Source organism: Squalius cephalus (genome assembly GCF_949319135.1).
Source record: "Squalius cephalus genome assembly, chromosome: 22".
Classification (NCBI taxonomy): domain Eukaryota; kingdom Metazoa; phylum Chordata; class Actinopteri; order Cypriniformes; family Leuciscidae; genus Squalius; species Squalius cephalus.
In genome coordinates, this window is record NC_137143.1 from 1057752 (window position 1) to 1081072 (window position 23321).

The 23321-nt window shown below is 41.1% G+C and overlaps 2 protein-coding genes across 2 annotated transcripts in view; one reads left to right on the plus strand and one right to left on the minus strand.

The window, feature by feature from the left end:
• The window catches only part of syn2b (synapsin IIb), a 117983-nt gene that overhangs the window by 38420 nt on the left and 56242 nt on the right, over positions 1-23321 (minus strand). The window contains exon 6 of the mRNA XM_079857231.1: positions 6888-6950. Coding sequence (XP_079713357.1) covers positions 6888-6950 — 63 coding nt within the window. The remainder of the gene's footprint in view (positions 1-6887; positions 6951-23321) is intronic.
• On the plus strand, positions 8647-20162 carry LOC307150263 (metalloproteinase inhibitor 2-like). Its single transcript, XM_079857256.1, has 5 exons — positions 8647-8844; positions 10992-11086; positions 12121-12229; positions 14275-14396; positions 17766-20162. Exons 1-5 carry the CDS (start codon positions 8730-8732, stop codon positions 17940-17942), a joined length of 618 nt encoding a protein of 205 aa, XP_079713382.1. The 5' UTR covers positions 8647-8729; the 3' UTR covers positions 17943-20162.

A 23321-nucleotide genomic window follows, 5' to 3' on the forward strand; every position in this document is an offset into this window, starting at 1 on the left:
AACACAATATGAAGAAATGCTTTTAAATTTGTGTTCAGACTTTACTTATGCTGGACCACAGAGGCACATCGCGTCTCTGAAAATGTGTGGGGATTTTCTAAATGATGAACTTCATCTAAATAAGAGCAATGTAGAGCCCTCGGATTTCTTAAAAACAAAACAACCACAACAACAAAACATTGTGACAAACTTTGACAACATGTTTCATGTTGCATGGACAAAAATACTGTTTGAAATATGTTTGTATAAATAAGATCTAAGATGCCTAAACACAGTTTTTGCTTTAAAATGTATTTTTAAAAAAAGATTTTGAACAGACGCTGTTTAGAAAAAATAATACTTTAGATTAAATTTAAGCAAAATCATTTATATCATACAGAAGTCTTCTAAGAAGATAAATAGACGATTTTAATAAAACTTTATAGATTTGATTTGAACAGTCTTTTCATTTGAAAAGATCTAATTTAAACTTTTAAGATTATGCTTTTAAATGAATTTAGTATGAATAAAACTCTGTAAACGCAGACTAAGTTTCCATGCTGTGTCACTGTGTCCCGAGGCTCATCTGGCCTGTAACTCCTCTCGTCTCTGTGAGCGTCTGAAGCCTCATTCACACTGTAGTTTATCCCTGAAGGATCTGGGGCTGGTTTGTTTATGACAACTTAAACTATTTGCTTTTTGGATTGTTTTTTATCATTGCATAAACAACTACTTCACCTCTCTGGAAATGTAAGGTGTTTTTATATTTATATATTCATTTAGCTAAAACTATGTTTACATTTTTTTAAATACATTTCAGTAACATATTTGTTATTATTCATTGATTATATATTTTATTTATAATAATTTAATTTAAAAATAGAGATTAGTTAATTTTATAGAACCGTGTGTGTGTGTGTGTGTGTGTGTGTGTGTGTGTGTGTGTGTGTGTGTGTGCAAAACAGCTTAGAAATGATATTACATTATTTATTTATTTATTTATTTATTTATTTTTGAAAATGTAAAAATGTAGTCCCCTTTCGAGGGAACTCGCAATGCGTCAATAAGAATCGAGTGGTTATGCGAATGCAATGCATAGATTAAAGAGATACATAGTGTATTGCAAGCTATGAATTTATGATTCTTTTATTGTATGTTGAAACTATTTTTTATATATAAGCCTATAATAAATATATATTCAGCCTTTCATCCAGACCGTGTTAACTTGTCTGGTTGATCTTTTACTACATTTAATTTTGAGGAATTAAATGGTATAATTCAGTGCTGCAGCTGTTCACCTCTGAGGAGATGGATGTGCTGAGCATCGAGTTAAGGGAATTAAATATTCTCCATCTCAATCCCCTGTGTACAATGAGTTTTGGAGTTTATAACTTCCATGTCAGGGCCTTCCAGTTTTAACCGATCTACACTAATAAAAAATGAGATCCCGGATCAACCCTTTCATCCTGGATTTTCAATTCTAAAAATGTATGTTTAGTAAATTGGGTTGAAAGAGCTTGGGCATGGCCGATGCCAAAGGCAGAACAGACGTTTGCGAGCTATCAGTCCTGTCACGGCTTAGGCTCCCCTTAAGGCTCGGCATTACTCTCCAGGCCAGTTAGAAACTCTTGGTGCTGGTGGGTAAGGCGTAAATGGGGCTGCTGGGCGGAGCAGCCCTGGTCATTAACAAACTCCTTGTACAGGACAGAGTGTCGTTTTCTGTGCTCCCCCTCAGAAAGATTGGGGACCGGAATGGCATTCTCCACAGAAGCCTTTGAAGCAGAAGATGGATCTGAGGACCGTTTATTCTGCGAAAAAGGCTTCGGCCAAGGTCCTGACGCCACTGGTGTCAGACCTCTGAGGGCAACCCCGACCGGGGTGGAGCGGTGTACACCTCAGTATACGGTGCCCGCCGCACCTCGGTGCCCTCAGGAGGCCGTTCTGCCACCCTTGGTGCCTCGGGGCGCAGCGGTCTCCGGCGAGCACATGGCTTGGTGTCACCACGACTCTGTGTCAAACACCCTCTGAGGGGGTTCAAAAACAGTCAGTTCGGTTGTTTCCTGCCAGTATGCTTCAGGTCACCGAAGTGGCTGTTACAATAACACCAGAGGCCTCGAGAGACTGGTACCCTTAGTAGATTTCTGACAGAGTGAAGAATCTGCCGAATATATCTCCATGGGTCCTGCAGATAATAGAGAGAGGCTACAGAATCCAGTTTCATTCTCCTCCACTTCGTTACAACGGGATGCTACTCACGTTAGTACATCCCGAGCAGGCTCTGGTAATGGAGCAAGAAGTAGAGTCTCTATTAGCGAAGGGAGCTATAGAGCAGGTGTACTCACCCGACAGAGTGTCAGGGTTTTACAGCCGCTACTTTATTGTTCCGAAAAAAGGATGGGGGGTTGCGTCCCATTTTAGATCTTCGTCTGTTGAATTGTGCAGTCATGAAACTCAAGTTCTAGATGCTCACACTCAAACAGATCATGACCCAAATCAGATCTGAGGACTGGTTTGTCACGATAGATTTAAAAGACGCTTGCTTCCATGTCTCCATCCTCCCTCAACACAGGAAGTTCCTGAGGTTTCCTTTTGGGGTAAAGAATACCATTATCTGGTGCTTCCATTCGGTCTAGCTCAATCACCCCTCACGTTCACGAAGTGCGTAGATGCAGCTCTGGCCTCGCTCAGGCTGCAGTGCATACGCATTCTGAACTACATCGATGACTGGCTGATTCCGGTGGACAGTTAGCGGCCCGGCATCGAGATGTCGTCCTCGCTCACGTAAGAAATTGCGGTTGGGACTCAATGAGAAGAGTATGCTTTCTCCACTACAGAGAACCACTTTCCTTCAGTCACGATGCGAGCCACACTATCACCCGTTCGTTTAGCTGCTATCCTCACAGCCACAAAAGAGTTGAAGCTAGGCCAGTCACGCACTGTGAAACAGTTCGAGAAACTGTTGGGCCTCATGGCAGCAGCGTCCAGTGTGATACCCTTTGGCCTACTGTACATGAGACCCTTGCAGTGGTGGCTCAGGACCAGAGGGTTCTCCCCGATGGGAAACCTAGTTCGTACGATCAAGATCACGCGGCGGTGTCTCCGCGCCTTGGTTATATGGAGGAAATACTGGTTCCTATCCCAGGCTCCGGTGTTTGGAGCTCTTTGCCATCGAGTTGCTATCTCGACAGATGCTTCCCTCCCCGGCTGGGGAGCGGTAACTGAAGGCCGCTCAGCCCAGGGCCTGTGGAGGAGTCATCATCTTTCTTGGCACATAAACTGCCTGGAGATGATGGCAGTCTTCAATGCGTTGAGACATTTCCTCCCAGACCTGAAGGACCATCATGTGCTTGTCCGTACAGACAACACATCGGTGGTCTCTTGCGTGAATTGGCAGGGGGTCTGCGTTCTCGTCCACTAAGCAAACTGCCGCACCAGATTCTCTTGTGGTCCCTAGGGAAGCTGCTCTCCCTGAAAGCAGTTTATTTCCGGGGCATCAGAATGTAGGAGCAGACACCCTGTTGAGGCAGGGGCTGAGGCCCGGGGATTGGAGGCTCCACTCCGAGGTGGTGGAGCACATTTGGGGGGTTTATGGCCAGGAACAAGTGGATTTCTTTGCGTCTCAGGATACGACGCACGGTCCACTTTGGTTCTCCCTCACACAAGCAGCTCCCTTGGGGCTGGACATTGGGGTATTGACATGGCCGAGGCTAAGTCTGTACGTCTTTCCCCGATTACTCTGCTCCCAGGACTTCTGGAGAAGGTCCGCCAGGACAGAATAATTCTACTACTAGTAGAACCATACTGGCCGAGCTGACTGGTTTTCGGACCTGGTGTCTCTCCTCGACGGCTCTCCCTTGGAGATTCCAGTCAGGAGGGACCTTCGGTCTCAAGTGGAAGAGATTTGAAACCTGTGGGTTTGGCCTCTGAGGGGGCCCAACTCATTGACTTTGGTCTCTTAACTGAGGTTGAGGAGACCATACTTCACTCCAGAGCTCCCTCCATGAGAAAACTGTATGTATTAAGTGATGGGTTTTCACTTGGGTTTTGGGGTAGTCCTACTATGATATTAGACTATACATAGCCTATAATAAAAGATAATGAATTTCAAACCTGAACCAAACATATTTTTATTCAAAGATCAACAGTCTGTCATTAGTCTTTAGTCTGCCACAAAAAAACAACATTAAAATCATGAACTCAAATGTCATTGTGTAAAAAAAAAAGAAAAAAAAAGACTGTTGTAACATTTCAGGCTATAGCCTAACGCTAATAAGCCTTATGCCAAAATTACTATTACGACTAAATTGTCGGTCATTAAATAAGAAAATTAAATAATTGTGTAACCCGACATCAGACATTAGGCCAGACATAAGTATTTTTTTGCACACAGTGCCGCAACCAATCAATCACTCCTTTACGACTGGCTGCCTGCACATTCACTGTACTCGCGGCTGCGGCAACTTGCGCTCGCTTATCAATGCATTTAAATTCGCGCCTAGGGTATCTTTGTAGAACTTGAAAAAAAGAAAAAAAGATGCTGTAGCCAATGAGCATCCGGCGGGGGCTGGCTGCAGGATGACTCAACCTCCACGGACAGTTTTTAATGTTTTATCAGACAATAACTACTCAAGAAATTGCTTTAGTATAATTTTCGGGACAATTCGGGACCGGATTCGGGATTCGGGACAACAGCTTAGATTTCGGGACTGTCCCGAATTTTTCGGGACGTCTGGTCACCCTACCCATACCACATCCTACAGGGATATCTAGCTTCCAAGCCGCCATACTCCTATGGGGGACATGGTAGGCACTAAGGCCGCCACATACACCTTCAGTGTGGAAGGGGATAACCCTGCGGAAAAACAAACCCGCAGTAACTCCAGCACTGTACCAATCGGGCAGTAAACAGGGCCCCACTGTCCGAGATCCGCAATATGAAGTGAAAACCCATCACTTAATACATAAAGTTTACTCGTGGAGGGAGCTCTGGAGTGAAGTATGGTCTCCACAACCTCAGTTGAGAGACCAAAGTCAATGAGTTGGGCCCCCTCAGAGGCTTTTTTTTTTTAACTTTTATTTCCTAGCAAGTATAAAGTAAAAAAATATGAAAATATGATATATGATATGTCTGATGCAATGTTTTTAAGAAATAGGTGTTGCAAAACTCCAAACAGTTCCTCACACAATGACAGCATTAAAGATGGTCAACGGCTCATTGAAAAGTACATTTTGTAATGACAATTAATGGTTGAACATGACATGAGCCGTTGACCATCTTTAATGCTGTCATTGTGTGAGGGAAATGTTCAACAATCTAAAGTTTTTGAACAGACATTGTTAAATAACAATTATACTTTAGGTCACCGTTAAACAAAATCATTACAGTAAACTTCTAAAAGATAAATAGAAGATACAAATGCATCAAACTTTAAAGATTTAATTTAAACAATCTTTCATTTTAAAAGATCATATTTAAACTTTTACGATTATGCTTTGAAATAAATTTAGTACGAACAAAACTTTGGCTCTGGAAAGGTGTTAGCAGACTAATATTACATACTCTGTGACATGATGCACAGAGGCTCATCTGGTCTGTCACCCTATATCCTGAAGCTATCTTTAATGATTGTCAAGGAACTTATTTCTCTGAAGACGCTGCTCTGATCGGAAGGACCGTATAAGCAGCCTATCAATGGGGACAGCCTGAGGCTTCACAGTTTCTAAATGTTTTCATTGTTGCTCTCTCTCTTTCTGAAGATAGGCCTATGTGGTCATTTTCTCACAGATACAACTTAAGGAATTATTGAACATTTCACATGTGTGAGATGACTTGTGACACTTCAAATTTCTAATTATTTTGCATACCCCTGATAAATAAAAAATATACTTTAAGTTCAAGTCATGTTTTTCCACAGACCATCGATGTAGAATATTTATAATAATTCATTGAATTTAATTGAAAACATATTTTAAATATAAAACACACACACACACACACACACACACACATTATATATATATAATATCTTACTTACTTAAATATACTTTAAGTTCAAGTCAAGTTTTTCCACATAACATCGATGTAGAATATTTGTTTTTATTAATTCATTGAATTTAATTTAAGCAATCTTTTATTCTTAAAAGATATAATTTAATTTTTTAAGATTATACTTTGAAATAATTTTAGCACTAACAAAACATTAGCAATGTCTCATCCTGATCACTGAATACACTTTTGTTTATCTAAATCTAAAATAATTGGTTCAGTAGATTTTTAGGAAGATATTTATTTTATATTACATATTTTATTTTATAATAATTTAATCTATTTTCTTTTAAAAGAACAGAATGTTTTTTCAACTTTAGCTAGCTATACGTCATTATTAGAAAACCTCTTTTTTATCACTTCCACAGTGCCCAGCAACCCCACTGCATTCTGGGAGGGAGGGAGCTCGATGCTGATGCTTGCGTGTGCCACACATCCTGATATCTATAACCCTCATAACTTCCAATATATCAAAGTTAAAATATTAAACAATGGATCCCTTATACTCACGTTGTCATAGACATATTATCCAATTATCCTATTATTCAATTACACACAAGGTCACCGCTAGGGCAAGGTCATCGCAAGGGCAGGGCAAGGGCAAGATGAGGGGCAAGGTCAAAAAGTCAACCCATCAATCATCATTAATTATAGGGCCATCAATCATTTTTGACACATGTTGAATCTTAATACTACTATGAGCTGAAAGATGAAACAGTATTACAAGACATTAATGGAAGACATGGTCTCACAGTCCATCGCTAAGGTAAAGGTGAAGTGTGTATGTCTGTGATATAAGATAATAAATTAATTCAAAATATTAATATAAACTATAACAGTGTAAATAAAATAAGACTGGTACCTTCCCCATCCCAGAATGGGCATGTCCGATCTTCACCACCACAGGGAATGTTGGCATTGAGATCTGAAACACAGGTTCATTGTTTTCATTATTTACTTTCATTAAAGCTTTATCTATATTTGCTTTATTTACTGAGATCCAGGAACTGGTCGCATAAGAAGACGTCATTAAGGCCATTAAACGGTATCAATACGCTTCAGAATAACAGCACGCCCAAAGAAATGACTTAAGAGGAATAGACACCAACAGGAACTTACTATACCACACCCTCATATTAAAACATATATTGAAAATTCATATTTAAAGTGCCCCTATTATGCTATTTTAAAGGTTTCTAGGTTTTTTAAAATCTCCTACAACAGGTTCACATCCATCCAAGGTCAAAAACACTGTAATGTCCTCATAATCTCCAGTGCAGCGTCAGCTCTTTCCTCTCAGTGTCTGAAACGCTTCCATCGGAGATTCAGTCTCTCTAAGCTCTGCCTCTCTGAGCGCTGCTCTGCTCTGATTGGTCAGAAACCAAACACTCATTATCATATCTGAATCTCAGCTCTTGATCACAGTGATACGAACAGTAACGATGGCGTGGGTTTTACCGTATCAATCTCAGAAAACAGCGTCTTCTCGACACGAACAACACGAACCAAACTCTTCCAGTCTCAGATACACTACAGTGTTTGAGGGCGGGGCTAAGAGACGCTTCAGCCAATCAAGACCACAGGCTGGCATTATGCAAACCTGCGACTGAATTACTGACGACTCGTTTCAGTTCAGAATCACAACTCCATTTATCTGCACTTTGGTCTGTGAAACTTTTAAATTCATAAACAGCTTTATTACACACTACATGAAAGGAAATATATATAAAAAGCATTGTTAGGGCATTTTAAATTGCCATCATTAACTTCAAAAAGTATACTATGATGAAAATGAATTCATCATGTTGTGTTCCTGTCACATGTTTAGTTTCAGTGTTCCTGTTTTCCTTATTTCCCTAGTTAGTTTCCTATGTTGTTAATTAGTTCATCACACCTGTTTCTGTTCTCCTTGATTAACCTACGGTAATTATCAGAGTTCTGTCCTGTGTCCGTTATCATCAATGCTAATGTGGTTAAGTTATGATCTTCTCCTGTGTGTTCCTTATTTATGGCTGTTTTTGTTTCTTTATAACGACAGTTCCACAAGTGTCATAATCCTATAATTTTCTGGTTATAATTTTATAATGTAATGGAGTTTCATTGTTTCAACTTCTGTTAGTCATCTCCTCTGCATAACTGTGGTGTAGTGTGTGTTGTTTTCTGACCACAAACCACTGGTTGTCTTTATTGCACGCACCCAGTTTTACTTTCATAATCTGATCATTCAGAGTGAAACAACATTTAACGAGACTAACTGTTTCCATGCAGAACTGATGTGTGTTTTATATTAGATCAGATCTGAATTAATCAACTCTATCCACTGACTAATCTCCACAGATCCTGAAGTGAGTGTGTGTGAGTGAGTGAGTGTGTGTGTTTGTGTGTGAGTGTGTATAAGTGAGTGTGTGTGTGTGTAAGTGAGTGAGTGAGTGAGTGAGTGAGTTTGTGTGTGTGAGTGAGTGTGAGAGAGAGAGTGTGTGTGTGTGTTTTGTGTGTGTGTGTGTGTGTGTGTGTGTGTGTGTTTAGTGTGTGTGTAGAGGGTGGGGTTTATTTATTACAGTAGAAGGCTGGTCTTGTCCTGAAACTATAAATGACCCGCCGCTCCTCGAGACTGAAGGAGATCATCGACAGACACACACACAGAGGAGGAACTTCATTCAGTGTGTGTTTCATACAGTCGCTGATCTGTGAGTGTGTGAGTGTGATGATGAGCGTCTCGCTGTCTGTTGCGCTCCTGGTGTGTGTGTGTGTGTGTGTGAGTGAGAGCTGCAGTTGCTTTCCAGCTCATCCACAGGAGTTATTCTGCATGTCTTCGACAGGTACGTCACACTGGAGCTTAATCTTATTACATGTCAGAATCAGATTTAAAAAATGGCAACACTTTACAATAAGGTTCATTAGTTAACATTAATGTATTAACTAACATAAACTAACATTGATCAATACATTTGTTACAGTATTTATTAATCTTTGTTACCGTAAGTTAATAATGATCCAGCTGTTGATTGTTTGTTCATGTTCACGGTGCATTAACTAATGTTAACAAATACAACATTTGAATTTAATACCGTATTAGTAAATGTTGAAATTAATATTAACTAAGATTAATAAATGCTGTATAAGCGCAGTTCATTATTAGTTCATGTTAACTAATATAGTTAACTAATTTTAACTAATGAACCTTATTGTAAAGTGTTACCAAAAAATTCATATACTTGTAAATATGCATTTTATTGAATATTAAATATTCACAAAATGGCAGTAATTTATTCAAATTTTTATGAATCTCACTAATTTGTCAGCGTATTGCTTATGCACGTTTAGAAAGTCTTCCAGTTTTGTAGAATCTCACACGGCATTTCAAATACAAAATCTCATCGTTTGGATTTTCACCTTGAAATTTTACATTTTTATTAACTATTAATGAACCTTTTCATTAACTTACAAACCCACTGCAGTTCCTTCACAAACCCCAGTTTGACGTGATTTTGTTGATGACAAATTAAAAAAAAAAAACATTTTCTCTCTGTATTTTTGTATAGTACCAGAATATCCTATTCAAATCAATGTGATGAACAAGTTAAGGCTAAACATAAAGTCAGACGTAATCTGAAACTAATCAGAAAGTAGTCAAAAAATGTGTAACGTAGCAGATTACGTTACAAACTACAGGTTTCATCATGCAATTTTGTATTCTATAATGGACTATAATTTGCAAGTAATCTACCCAGCACTGCTAATGCACTATTTGTTCATAATTTTCCCATTCAAATGTTGTGACAAATCAGATATCTATCAAGAACATTTCACCATTACATTATGATATTCCATAAACATTTGCACTAAATGAAATGCCTGTTATCATCACGCACATTATGCACAGATAAAAGTTCAGCGAGTAAGAAATGGCTTGCAAACAGATTTAGATTCAGATATTTTTTTGAAAAACAAGACAAAGGTATTCATTAAGAGTCTTTGTGGTTTAAAAGTTGTGTTTCCGAGAGGGAAAGAGTTTGGATCCCTGTTTCCGTGCGTCAGAGTTGCTTTGGCATTCCAGTCCTTGTTCTTGGATAATCAGGCATGGAATGACCGGCATGAGTTTGCACAGACATGCAGATGCCTGTGGCTTTCGCTGAACCAATACAGTAAATCCACATAATCCCTCTGCTAGAAAACATCAGTCTGCCATTCCACTCACTGTACCCAAACAATGGATTTTGAAGTTCATTTTATTTTTTATGAACATTGTTTTTCAAGCTCTTGCTTGATTTTCTCCAGAGGGATAAAGATCTCATGGTGATATACTGTATTCGCATTAGGAATCTCAGCAACACATGAGAGGCGGCTTTCTGTGTGCGCAGAACAGAAAACAGATTGAGTTCTCTTCGCATCTTCTTGCGTTTGAATGGTTTAAATCACATTACGGGTGTGTTGACTCTTGGCAGGTGCGATTTCTCTGTTAGAGCGCTTCATTTCAATAGATGTGAACGCTTAAGGTTTTAGATGTTCGGTAAGTTCCGTCACAAAATATAAGCCATGACAGCCATTTCTTTTTGCTTCGGATCTTTAGGTTCGGTGTTAAAAACGACAGTGTGAATGCGTGAACCAGGGCTAAATGTATCATTTTCAGCAAACCGAAGTGTGAACACATCCTAAAATGCACACGCAGGAATCAATAAATGGAAATTAAATTTAAATTTTATATCAAGTATTCGATTCCTGACCTGAAGTATCTGATTCCCACCGTAACCTTTTCAGCTACAGTACATCTAGCTGGACTATATTTAGTAATTGATTTTCTAAGGTATTAAAGGACATTGAAGAATCAATAAGAGAATCAGTTCTGTAAGACACAGGTGATTCTATGACACAACTACATTCTGAACTCTTATACGACGCCGCCTGAAATATTTATTTTAATGTGTTCAGCCTCACACAATATAATAACAGATTATTTTCCCATTAGTGCTGCGAGCTGAGGTAACTGGGGAGAAGATTATTCCCGGAAAGAGAAATGGAGACGGTATGGGAGAAGTTCAATATGACATCAAAGTGATGAAGGTGAGCTAAAGTATTGACGATCATATAAATGTTCTGCTGGGAATTATAATGATCTGATAAAGCATGCTTTTCCTGGGACAGATTGGCCTGATGTCCAAATCTGGAGTGTGTTTCCCGAAAGCATCGTTAGCCAACTACAGTCGCAAGTTTCGTCGTTATCAGCAGTTCAACGAGTCGGTGTTTCCAGAAACTATCGTTCGACAGATCTAGATCTCGACCTGTGGTTAGAAGAAGAGTTTCTAGTTTTCATGACATGTGGACTCAATAAATCCTGATCTTGAGCAAAATAAGCAAGCTGACATTCAGTGCAATCTATATCTTTAATTTAAAATACATACAAATGTAATTTACATTTTTTAGTTTGTCAAGAGATTGAAAGCGTCGTTGTTGAAGAGTGCGCATGTGTGAACGAGCTCTAGTGTGAGAACGAGCCTGTGATTGAGAAAAATGAGAAATATTCCTCAGATGACATGCTCGTAATTTATAATAAAACATCTAGCATTAATTCCATCTCAAACAGATTCATTAAAAGTATTATTACTCCACCAACTGCGTGACGTCATTAACCAACGTGGTTGAACGACCAATTTGCGACAATACGGTTTGGGGAAACAGTCGTGACTCGCTAGATGATTTCTTCAACGATGCATCGTATAGTAGTGAATCAGCGAGTTACGGCGTTGTACGGGAAACACACCCCTGAATAGTCCATGATTTAAATGGAGAGTTACAGTCTCTTTAGGGTTCTTGTCGACACATATACATGAACGTGTGACATACGCTGGAAACACGGTTTGTGAAGCTTCGAAACCTTTTTTGCTGAAATCACGTGACTTTTGGCGGTTTGATACACGCTCCGAATCACTGGTTCGAAACAAAGGATTCGAAGCTTCACGAAGCGTGTTTCTGTAGCGTCCGTCAATCGAGACTCTATTTTAAATATAATAATTTTTAAATAATGGATCTGCAGACCCAAAACACAATACACTGCTATACAATACCAACAATAGTTTTATAAAAACTTGATTTTGCAGGTGTTCAAAGGTTCTTCTGACAGAATAAAGCAAATCCAGCATGCCTTTACAAGTGAGATGTCTTCATTGTGTGGGACCAGACTGGATAACGGCCAGTATCTGCTTTCAGGTAAATACAAAGTTCAGTCGTGAAACTCTAGATGGCGCAGATAATATCGCGATTGTTGTTTTAACCCCTTAACTGTCACTTGGCGCTCTTTTTTATTGCCTTTTTTCGTGTAATACATATTTTAGTAATCATTATAACTTAGATATCATTCGAAAGCTTACAAACTCAGAAATTTATCCTGTGAAAACCATTTTGAGATTGGATGTTGCCTTACTATGGAAATGGTACTTTAAATTATTAGGCTACTTATTGAGTCAGGTTTCATATTACAAAATTATTTTAACTACTTTATAATCTAAACTTTTCTAATCTTGACACAACCCATATTGTTGGAAAGGTCTCAAGGTTCCATATTTTGGGGACTATTTTGTGATAGAAGTGATATTTGAACAGAAATGTATTAATTTGTTACAAGAGAATGCATCAAATCAATCAATGGAATGTGGGTGACACCCGGTGGCTATTTTTTGGTACATCGCCTAAACAAAATCTCATAGGAACATCAATTTTTGTGATATAAACTTAAAATTTGGAACACAACTTGGTTAGATATGTGGTTTTAAATTGATAGTAATTTTATAATAAATCATATTTTGTAAAATATAAATTTTATATAAAATAAAAAAATGTTTAGTACAGTACATTTGATGTACAGTAAATTCAAATTTCCAAAACTTTTTCAAATGTTCATTTTTTTAAGTGCTTTCACATCAGCAATAATCTGCTGAGTACAGTATCTTCTTTAAAACAAAACTATGGAGTTTCCTGTGTCTTTTTTGTTCAATCAAACGTACTATGTTTGAGAGTAAAACTAATTATTTTGTAATAAAAAAAAAAGATTGCAAAAAAGTCTTTTTAAGGCTCAAAAATAAAGTTGATAACAAAATATTTTGCAGTGCGTGTAAATCTATGAAAACCTTTATTTTTCTTTGTGCATTTCGAACACTTTTTCATCACAAACGCACAAAATTTGCTCTTTTTACCTGCCGTCTTTTTTTGCGGGTCTAAATCTTTATCTTGCAAGTTGAAAAGTTTTGCTTGCACATGAAGCCGTGTCTCAGTGCGCGGACTCTATCGACCAGTATGAAAGGTCCTTTTCTATTGGTCTCCCTGGATCGAAGTGACAGGTTGGCCATGCCCAATATGTTTTCCTGCTGCTGTGTGTCTGAGAGAAGAGCGAGCGAACTTGTAACATGTTGAGCAACAGGTAATTTACTGAGTAAGATAACTGATTTAATATCATAAACTCAGTGACAAGTGAACTAAATAATCTCCCATTTAGATGTCTTTTATATTTATATAATTTAAAACTGTTAATCAATATCACACAAAGAGTGCCGTTTTCCCTTAAAAATCAGCATGAGTACAATGTGATATTGATCTTATATAACATTTCAATAGACAAGTTAATATTAAGCGACTTAAATTTTAGACACATTATCACCTGTTTTTGCTCTATTTCGTCATCAAAAATAGTTCCAAACTAAAGCAACAGGACTGTTTTGCATCTCTGAGCACACACAGCGCTGAATGAATAAACGAATCGGTTGAATGAATGATTCAATGACTCACTCATTAAGACAGTCAAATGCTTCATTACTGAATGAATCAGCCGTTTGAATGAATCGGTTGAAATTCAATGACTCACTCATTAACAGTGATGTGCTGCCACCTACTGGCGGTTTTAATTTCACATTTAAAGTATCTTTTCAAATCATTTAAATGAATCACTAGCTCAAGCAGAGCATTTATTTACTGCTCGATGACCCAAGACTCCACTGTATGTGGCTTGCCGTCTGCTGCATGACATGTTCCCTGGTTTGTTTTAATGTGTTTTATGAATTTTTTATATCAAAATGTCAGGCCGCTCCAGCTATATGATGCTGCGAAACTAAATCGAGTTCAGAGAGATCCACATTAAAGAGTTTTTTAGGGGGATTCTTCACTAATTTAACAGGAATTAGGAAACACTGACGAACATTATGAGTGGACCTCAGGGAATCTAAAACAAAAATGAAATACACAATATGTTTTCTGTCTCTTAGGAGAGATCATGGATGAGAGATTCTCCATTACATTGTGCGACCTCATTACGCGCTGGGACAGTCTCTCCTTAATGCAGAAAAACAACATCAAATACAGATATCAGATGGGCTGTGACTGCAAGGTAAGAACACATTTATTTAGAGATACACAAAATATCGGCCACCATATCAGTATCGGCCGATATATGTTAATTTTTTATATTATCGTTATCGGCCCAATTAAAAAAAAATTACCGATATATTAAATAATGTATTATTTCCTTCAGCTGAAACACTTCAGATGCGCGCTGTTCAAAATTATGGTTTTGAGTTGCATGAAATATGATTCATTGGGTTAAAACAGTGGTTCTCAATTCCAGTCCTCGTGACCCACTGCTCTGCACATTTTGTATGTCTCCCTTATTTAACACACCTGAACCAGATCATCAGGTCATTAGGAGAGAGTCCATGAACTGAAATGAGTGTGTCAGATAAGAGAGACATACAAAATGTGCAGAGCAGTGGGTCACGAGGACTGGAATTGAGAACCACTGGGTTAAAATAACCCACAGTTGGGAAGGTGCTATACAACCCCATAGTTGGATCACTATGTTGGGTTCCCTTTCAGTTCGGTCACGTTCGCCGCAGCCAGTGGAGCCCCCCGTTGAGCGCGCTGGTCCCTCTGTAATGGACAAGCTGTTTCATTCAGGGCCCCTCCAGAGGACAGGATACCGATTGCAGCATCGGAGGGTGAGCTGGCCTCTGGAGATGATGACTCGGCTGCGTTATCTCCCTCTGGGAGTGTAACGTTGCCCGAGCCAGATCCAGAAATGTCAGCTATGCTGAAACGGGCCACCAAGGCTGTCGGGCTCGTGTGTCCCGAACAGTCTCGGTTGGATGATTGGTTTTTCGGGACGGGCCTCGCTGGTTCTCAGCCCGCCGCCCCAGTGCCTTTGTAACAAACTGCCAGGAGGTCTGGGCGGGCCTCCGACTGCATTGGCATCAACTGCCTCAAGTTGCTAGCAGTGCACCTTGCCAGTACACGCAGAAAAATGCCACTGCTCAGCAAGCATGTATTGGTCTGTAAAGACAACATTGCGACCGTTGCACTACGCTTCCCTCGCATATGGAGTCAGAAGCTTCTGAAGTCGCTTCATTCCACTTAATTTTCTGGCCTGCTCAATTGTGCCGCTGATGAGGCCTCATGACAGCCTGTGGCCCAGGGAGAGTGGAGACTCCATCCCCAGGTGGTCCAGCTGTTCTGGGACCACTTCGGGGCCGCACAGTTACATCTGTTTGCCCCTCCGGACTCGTCCCATTGCCAGTTGTTTACTCCCTGACCGAACGGAGAACCATCGGCACGGAGACACTGGCACACAGCTGGCCCCGGGGCTTACCCAAAGAAGCGTTCGCCCAGTGAGCCTTCTTGCACAACACTGTGCTAAGTCAGGAAGGAGAAGGAGCAGGTCTTCCTAGTTGCCCCATAATGGTCCAACTGGACCTAGTTCCCCTGAACTTATGCTCCTCTTGACAGCCCCTTCCTGACCCATTCCTCTTAGACATCTCAGGGACGAGGCACCGTTGGCACCCGCACCAGACCTCTGGAAACTTCATGTCTCGCTGCGGAGGTTCAGGCATCTACCTCAAAATGATCGTAGATGGCATCACTTCTGTGAGAGCACCCTCTAAAAAAGTGAGGCTTGCTTACGACCTGAAGAGGAACCTGTTCGTTGAGTGTGTTCTTCTCAACCAAGAAGACCCTCGAAGGTGTTCGATCAGTTCTGTGCTTTCTTTCCTGCAAGATGGTTTGGAGCAAGGGCTGTCTCCCTCCACCCTCAAAATGTATGTTGCCTTTATATTAACGCACATCATGGGCTCTATTTTAAAGATCTAAGCACATGGTCTAAAGTGCAAGGCACAAGTGCACTTAGGGCATGTCCGAATCCACTTTTACTAGTTTAACGACAGGGAAAATGGTCGGTGCGCCAGGCGCATAGTCTAAAAGGGCTGTCTCTATTCTCTTAATGAGTAATGGGTGTGTTTTGGGCATAACGTGAAATAAACCAACCAGAGTCTCATCTCCCATTCTCTTTAAAAGCCAGGTACACAGGGTGCCTCGCTGACAGATGTTTTTAGAGCAACGAGCTGGGCAACACCAGCACATTCACTAGAAAAATAGCCTATGTGTCGAGCCAGTTGCTCTCCGTGGGCTCCCTTCACATGAAGCTAGTTTCACTGTAAGCCAGATTCGTAGTGTCGGCTTGCTGCACGATTCCCCTCCTGTGGACTGGATACGTGCGCCATTCTTGCTCCAGTAGAGTTCCTCTTTAGCCGAACCCTGTTGAGTTCCTCCACACCCTTCAGCATCGGACGTGGCGGAGCGTCCGAGGCCAGGTCTAACACTCGTATGCTGTGGTGGAACCTGTGCTAGGCTGGGTCCATATGTTGTGATCCCTACGGCGATCCCAACCCTTGTTCCCTGAAGGAGCGAATGGAGACGTAGTCTTGTCGCCACTATTGCTGGACCACCACTGACTCCGGGCTCCACTTGGCTCCTCAGCGAAAAACAAGTGGTGCGTGCATCCACTTCAGTATTTATACCCGCGCTGCGGGGCGGAGTGTGGATGCAAAGCTCGCACGCCAGTGTGTGCATTGGCTCGTTTTATCAATACTCGAAGATGACAGGCTCCCTAAGCATGATTCCAATCAGTCGGTACATCCGACTACGTCTCCATTTTTTCCTTCAGGGAACGAGGGTTACATATGTAACCGAGACGTTATTTTCCAAAAATGTCGGGTAATTTTTTCAAATCGTTGAGTAATTTCTAGTAATAACCCAATGCATTGGGTTAAAATAATCCACAGTTGGGAAGGTGCTATACCACCCCATAGTTGGGTTACTCGTTGGGTTATTTTCCAAAAAGGTTGGGTAATTTTTTTCACATCGTTGGGAAATTTACAGTAATAACCCAATGCTTTGGGTTAAAATAACCAACAGTTGGGAAGGTGCTATACCACCCCATAGTTGGGTTACTCGTTGGGTTATTTTCCAAAAAGGTTGGGTAATTTTTTTCACATCGTTGGGAAATTTACAGTAATAACCCAATGCTTTGGGTTAAAATAACCAACAGTTGGGAAGGTGCTATACCACCCCATAGTTGGGTTACTCGTTGGGTTATTTTCCAAATATGTTGGGTAATTTTTTTCAAGTCATTGGGTAATGTCCAGTAATAACCCAATGCTTTCGGTTAAAATAACCAACAGTTGGGAAGGTGCTATACCATCTCATAGTTGGGTTACTCGTTGGGTTATTTTTAACCCAACATTTTTAAGTGAGCCATTCACTAATTCATTTGATAATTTAATTCAATTCATTATGTCCAAACATACCCTGACATAGACTTGATTTATGAAGGTTTGAGTGTACAAAACATGAAAGTACTGACAAAAACTTAAAGTATATATTATATTATATTGTATTGTAATATATTAATCTGTGAACGGATCTGCAGATCTCCAGCTGCACTGACCAGCCCTGTCAGCCCAGCTCTAAGAGCGAGTGTGTGTGGGACAACTGGTCTTCCTCATGGCCAGAGCCACTTCATGAGTTCGCCTGCATCAGACACAGCGACGGCTCCTGCAACTGGTACACAGGAACGGCCAAAAACCACACACAAACATACGCCTGATGTCTGCAAACCACACACACACACACACACACACACACACACACATACACACACACACACACACACACACGTCTGACGTCTGAAGACCCAGAGCACCACTGAGTCTGAGTGTGAAAGAAGCTGCTTGATGCTGATCAAATCTGAACACAAGCAAGGCCTTTAACCTCCTGCAACCACCCAGAATAATTAGCATAATTGCATTGGATTATTAGCATGTCATATTACTGTAATGCTTTCATATGACGACACATTGTTTCTTTGAGATCATTTGATTTTCTATCTAAAAAAAAGCAATTCAGTGAATTATTTTGAATTGAAAAAAAAAAAAGGGTTTATGGGCAAAAACGCCATTTTCAACTGATCTTTAATGCCTAAAGAAATCAGGAAGATGCAGCATGGGTTTTTTCCACATTTACACTTCTAAATTAATCTTTAGCATGTTACAATTTATCTGCATAATTTTGGCTTGCTGTAGTTTAATGAGGTATTTTTAACGAGTAATAAAACGTTTTCAAAGTGTAAACATTAAATAAAAATGTGTCTATATCTATTATGCAGCAACGCTCATGTTTTGCAATAATTGTTGTGGTTGTTCACAATAAATCCTGCTGATTGCGAAACTGTGTTCATTTAAGAATGTGATGCTGCAGCTTTAGTTTAGTTTAGTTTAGTTTAGTTCAGTTCTCGGGCATCCGCTGATTTCAGGTGTGAATGTTTTGGTCTAAACACAGTGTGATTTCCTTCATATCTGTAGTAAGCATCACTGCATTCATGTATTGCTTTGCAGATATAAATGATAAAATAACACTACACTTTTTTAAAGGGATAGTTCAACATTTAAATTCTGTCATCACCCTCAACTCTTTAGAATAATATCCCAACATTAATAGCTGACTACAGGACAGATGAGTAGTGCAACAGTTTTAACCTTGATTGATGGATTGATACATGATTGATTTCAGGAAGTTGTTCTGTATCTTTCAACATTCCTTCTGATGTCCGTTGATGTTTATTTGCTGCTGTAACTAGTAATAAAGATGAAGAGATTATCGGTTCATCTGTCACACACATTGAAGACACACAAACACACATTTATGGACTTAATTTAGTGATGAAACTGATAGGATTTGGAAGCTGAGACCTTGTTTCATATCAAAGGTATGTTTAGATTGCTTTTATGTTCATCAGCTTCTACGGCATTGATTTTGAAATAAATTCGCTCTGCAGGACAGTCAACAAATTCATGCAAAATACAAATTTCCATTGAGATAGATATGCAATTAACTATTAAAGAGTTGTGTGTGTAATAAGCATCTGTGTGTGTTTTATGGGAAATGTATGTTAGCATGTTGATAAATTTGTAAGTTGTTAATGGCAATGCCTTAAATTAAATGCATTTATCTAGTATTGCTTTTCACTTTTGTGTTCTGAATCTGATAGAGTTAAAAACTATGCTCATATACTATAATTTTAAGACATTTTGTTACAAACTGGTCAAACAGTCATTGTGGATTCTTGTGCACAGCTGACCTACACTGAGAGTCAACAGCAAACATCCAACAACAGGAAATGATGTCATATCAAGATGCCACCAGAAACCACATAAACAACATAGTTTGCTTTCACAATGCGGAAATCTGTTCAAGATTTTGCCGTGATGATTTATATTGAAACGCAGTGTGTTTATGAAGGCGCCACTGAATGCAAACAAAAGCATGTAACGTCTGGCTTTAGTTTGAGATAATCTTGATTTTCATGCAGTACTAAAAAGATGAACAATAATACTCATATAATATAAACCTACTTTCTCCTGAGAAAATGTTTTAATAACTTATTTATGCTCACATTTATTCATTTAGCAGACGTGTCATCCAAAGTGAGAAACATTTGCTATGACAGCAAACAATAATTTAATTACAGAAATAATATACTTGTCACGTGTCAGTGCTTGTTTGGACTTTCAGTTTGTGTTTTGATTGGTTTTCCTTTGTTCTTTTTCCACCACTCCTTCGTTTCTATTGTTACTGTCATTATCAGTTCAGTTGTATCACCTGTTTAATCAATCATCGTCATCTGTATCACCTGTGTTCTGTTAATCAGTGTCATCTGTGTTTGTATTTAAGTTCTGTCTGTTCAGTCTGTCATTGTCTGATCTCAGTAATATTTAGTGTGTGTTGCTAGCAGTTCTGCCGTCCTGTGTTTAATTACCAATCGTTTTGGAATTATATTCTCGTCTCTATCTGCCTTCATGCAACCACTCATGACAGAAGATCGGACCAGCCCACATGGACGACAGGGCTATATTTGTCGCAATAGCTCAAGAGAGCACAGAATTGTTCTCCTTCGTGGAGAACTTTGTTCGTCGAGCCGTCACTAGCCCCCTCGACGATGAAACCCTCAAGCTGATTTTCTGGATCAGGGCCAATTTCCACCAGGCCACCGACCTCCCAAACACCGATGGACTGAACAGGAGGGAAGCCATCGGCAGGTGTTTGGTGAGCGTCGCGTCCTGATCCAGAAAACAACCACCATCACCAGCAGCCACTGAGACCGCCCTTCCAGAGTCTCGTCCTGCCAAGACTGCCCTTCCAGAGTCTCGTCCCACCGAGATCTCCCTTCCAGAGTCTCGTCCCGCCGAGATCTCCCTTCCAGAGTCTCGTCCCGCCGAGACCGCCCCTCCAGAGTCTCGTCCCGCCGAGATCTCCCTTCCAGAGACTCGTCCCGCCAAGACTGCCCTTCCAGAGTCTCGTCCCGCCAAGACTGCCCTTCCAGAGTCTCGTCCCACCGAGATCTCCCTTCCAGAGTCTCGTCCCGCCGAGATCTCCCTTCCAGAGTCTCGTCCCGCCGAGACCGCCCCTCCAGAGTCTCGTCCCGCCGAGACCGCCCCTCCAGAGTCTCGTCCCGCCGAGACCGCCCTTCCAGAGTCTCATCCCGCCAAGACCGCCCTTCCAGAGTCTCGTCCCGCCGCGACCTTCCTTCCAGAGTCTCGTCCCGCCGAGACCGCCCTTCCAGAGTCTCGTCCCGCCAAGACCGCCCTTCCAGAGTGTTGTCCCACCGAGATCTCCCTTCCAGAGTCTCGTCCCGCCAAGACCGCCCCTCCAGAGTCTCGTCCAGCCGAGACCGCCCATCCAGAGTCTCGTCCCGCCGTGACTGCCCTTCCAGACTTCCAGAGTCTCATCCTGAGTCTCATCCTGAGTCTGTTCCCGAGCCCGAGCCTGAGTCTGTTCCCGAGCCTGAGTCTGTTCCCGAGCCCGAGCCTGAGTCTGTTCCCGAGCCCGAGCCTGAGTCTGTTCCCGAGCCCGAGCCTGAGCCTGTTCCCGAGCCCGAGCCTGAGCCTGTTCCCGAGCCCGAGCCTGAGCCTGTTCCCGAGCCTGAGCCTGTTCCCGAGCCCGAGCCTGAGCCTGTTCCCGGGCCCGAGCCTGTTCCAGAACCTGAGCCTGAACTCCCAACCACCCTCCCTCTCCCACCTCCTCCCATCATCCATTCCTCAACCACGCTGTCGCCACCCCCTGCTAGCCCCACAGCTCACCCACATTCCACCTTCAATGAGATGAGCTCTATGCGGGTCTACCAGTGTTCTTCTCTAGCATGGTCGGTGGATCCCCGATCTCCACCTCCAACCTCCACGACCAGGACTCCACCTCGGCCTGTTGATCCATCAGCTCAACCTTGGCTCCTACCTCCCTCATCTCCACCATGGCCCATCAGTCCACCAGCTCGCCGGGCTCCCTCATCCCCCCGGCTCCGCCTTGGTTATTCGTTGGCCTGCCCTCGCCTCGGGACTACACTCCTCTGGCTTTGCCTCGTCCCTCTGGCTTCGTTGGGCTCCTCACTCCCCCCAGCACCACCTTGGTCCTCTGTTGCTCCGGCTCCACCGTGGCCTTCTGGATCCCCGCCTGCGCCTCGGTCGGCAGAGCTGTTGGCATCGCCATGTCCCTCGGGATCCTCAGCATCGCCTTGGCTCGTCGGCTCTCCGGCTCCATCCAGGTATCCTCTTCCACATCCTCCACCTCCGTCAGTCGGCCCCCTGGAGTCACCAGTCCTGCCTCCACCATGGCTCCTCCCTCCGCCCTGGTCCCTCCTGCCTTCTCTCTGCCCTTCACCTGCTCTTCGTCCTCCTCCTGAGCCACATCCCTCCCTCCGCAGTTGGTCTATCTACGGCGTGAGGACGCGCTTACCGGGAGGGGGGAGTACTGTCACGTGTCAGTGCTTGTTTGGACTTTCAGTTTGTGTTTTGATTGGTTTTCCTGTTTTCTTTTGTTCTTTTCCCGCCACTCCTTCGTTTCTATGGTTACTGTCATTTAGTTCAGCTGTATCACCTGTGTTTAGTTAATCATCATCATCATCTGTATCCCTGTGTTCTGTTAATCAGTGTCATCTGTGTTTGTATTTAAGTTCCGTCTGTTCAGTCTGTCATTGTCCGATCTCAGTTATATTTAGTGTGTTGCTACCTGTTCTGCCATCGTGTTTAATTACCAGTAAACCTTTATATCCTCGTCTCTGTCTGCCTTCCTGCAACCACCCTTGACAATAATTTAAAAGTTTGAACTTAATGTAATGTTTTCAAATGTTTAACATGTTAATCGCAATGAATTGTAGTTTAAATTTACATAATATTAAACGCAATTAGATTAATTTCTGTCAAAGTGCTCAAGTCGGACTTCAGTACATCATTATATCATAATTACTTCTAGTGAAATATGGTTAAAGTTCCTGCTGAACGTACTAACAAGCATTTATGGTAAACTAAAATATACTTTAATGTTATTTCTATTGAAACTTGTATGGCATGCATTTAAAGATATTTGTAACTACACATTTGTAATGACGAAGTTGCAATTTTATTAACTTTAAATGCAGTGTCAAATTACACACTACAGTTAAAATTATAATCACTTTACATGTGCTTCAGTATGTTAGTCAACACATCAAAATAAGTGCACTTCTTTAAAGCACGACAAAAGATTATTAAAACATAATGATTAAAAATGTACTTTAAAGTAAAACTCGGTAACACTTTATTTTTGACAGGGACCGTTGCATATGTTACATGTAGTAATGACAATAAATTATGCGTAATTACATGCAACTAACCATAAACCTAGTACGTGTTGTTAATTAATATTTCTCAGTACTTAACTGTATAATTAAGGACACTTTAAAATAAATGCAACCTAAAACTTTTTATGACACAATTACAAAGTGCACTTTATAAAAGTGTACTTAAGAAACAGTCATTAAACTTAAGTGTACATTTTTCTTTAAGTACACTTACGATAAGTGGCCTTAAATATAATTAAAGGTGTGGTTGATTATGATTTGACTTTTCTAACTTTAGTTAGTGTGTAATGTTGCTGTTTGAGCATAAACAACATCTGC

What these genes read in the sequence shown, in the direction of transcription:
- LOC307150263 (XM_079857256.1), top strand. Translation starts at nt 8,730, where the DNA reads ATGATGAGCGTCTCGCTGTCTGTTGCGCTCCTGGTGTGTGTGTGTGTG. An exon ending in ATTCTGCATGTCTTCGACAG is followed by an intron (nt 8,845 to 10,991) that starts GTACGTCACACT and finishes TTTTCCCATTAG; the next exon opens with TGCTGCGAGCTGAGGTAACT. An exon ending in ATGACATCAAAGTGATGAAG is followed by an intron (nt 11,087 to 12,120) that starts GTGAGCTAAAGT and finishes TTGATTTTGCAG; the next exon opens with GTGTTCAAAGGTTCTTCTGA.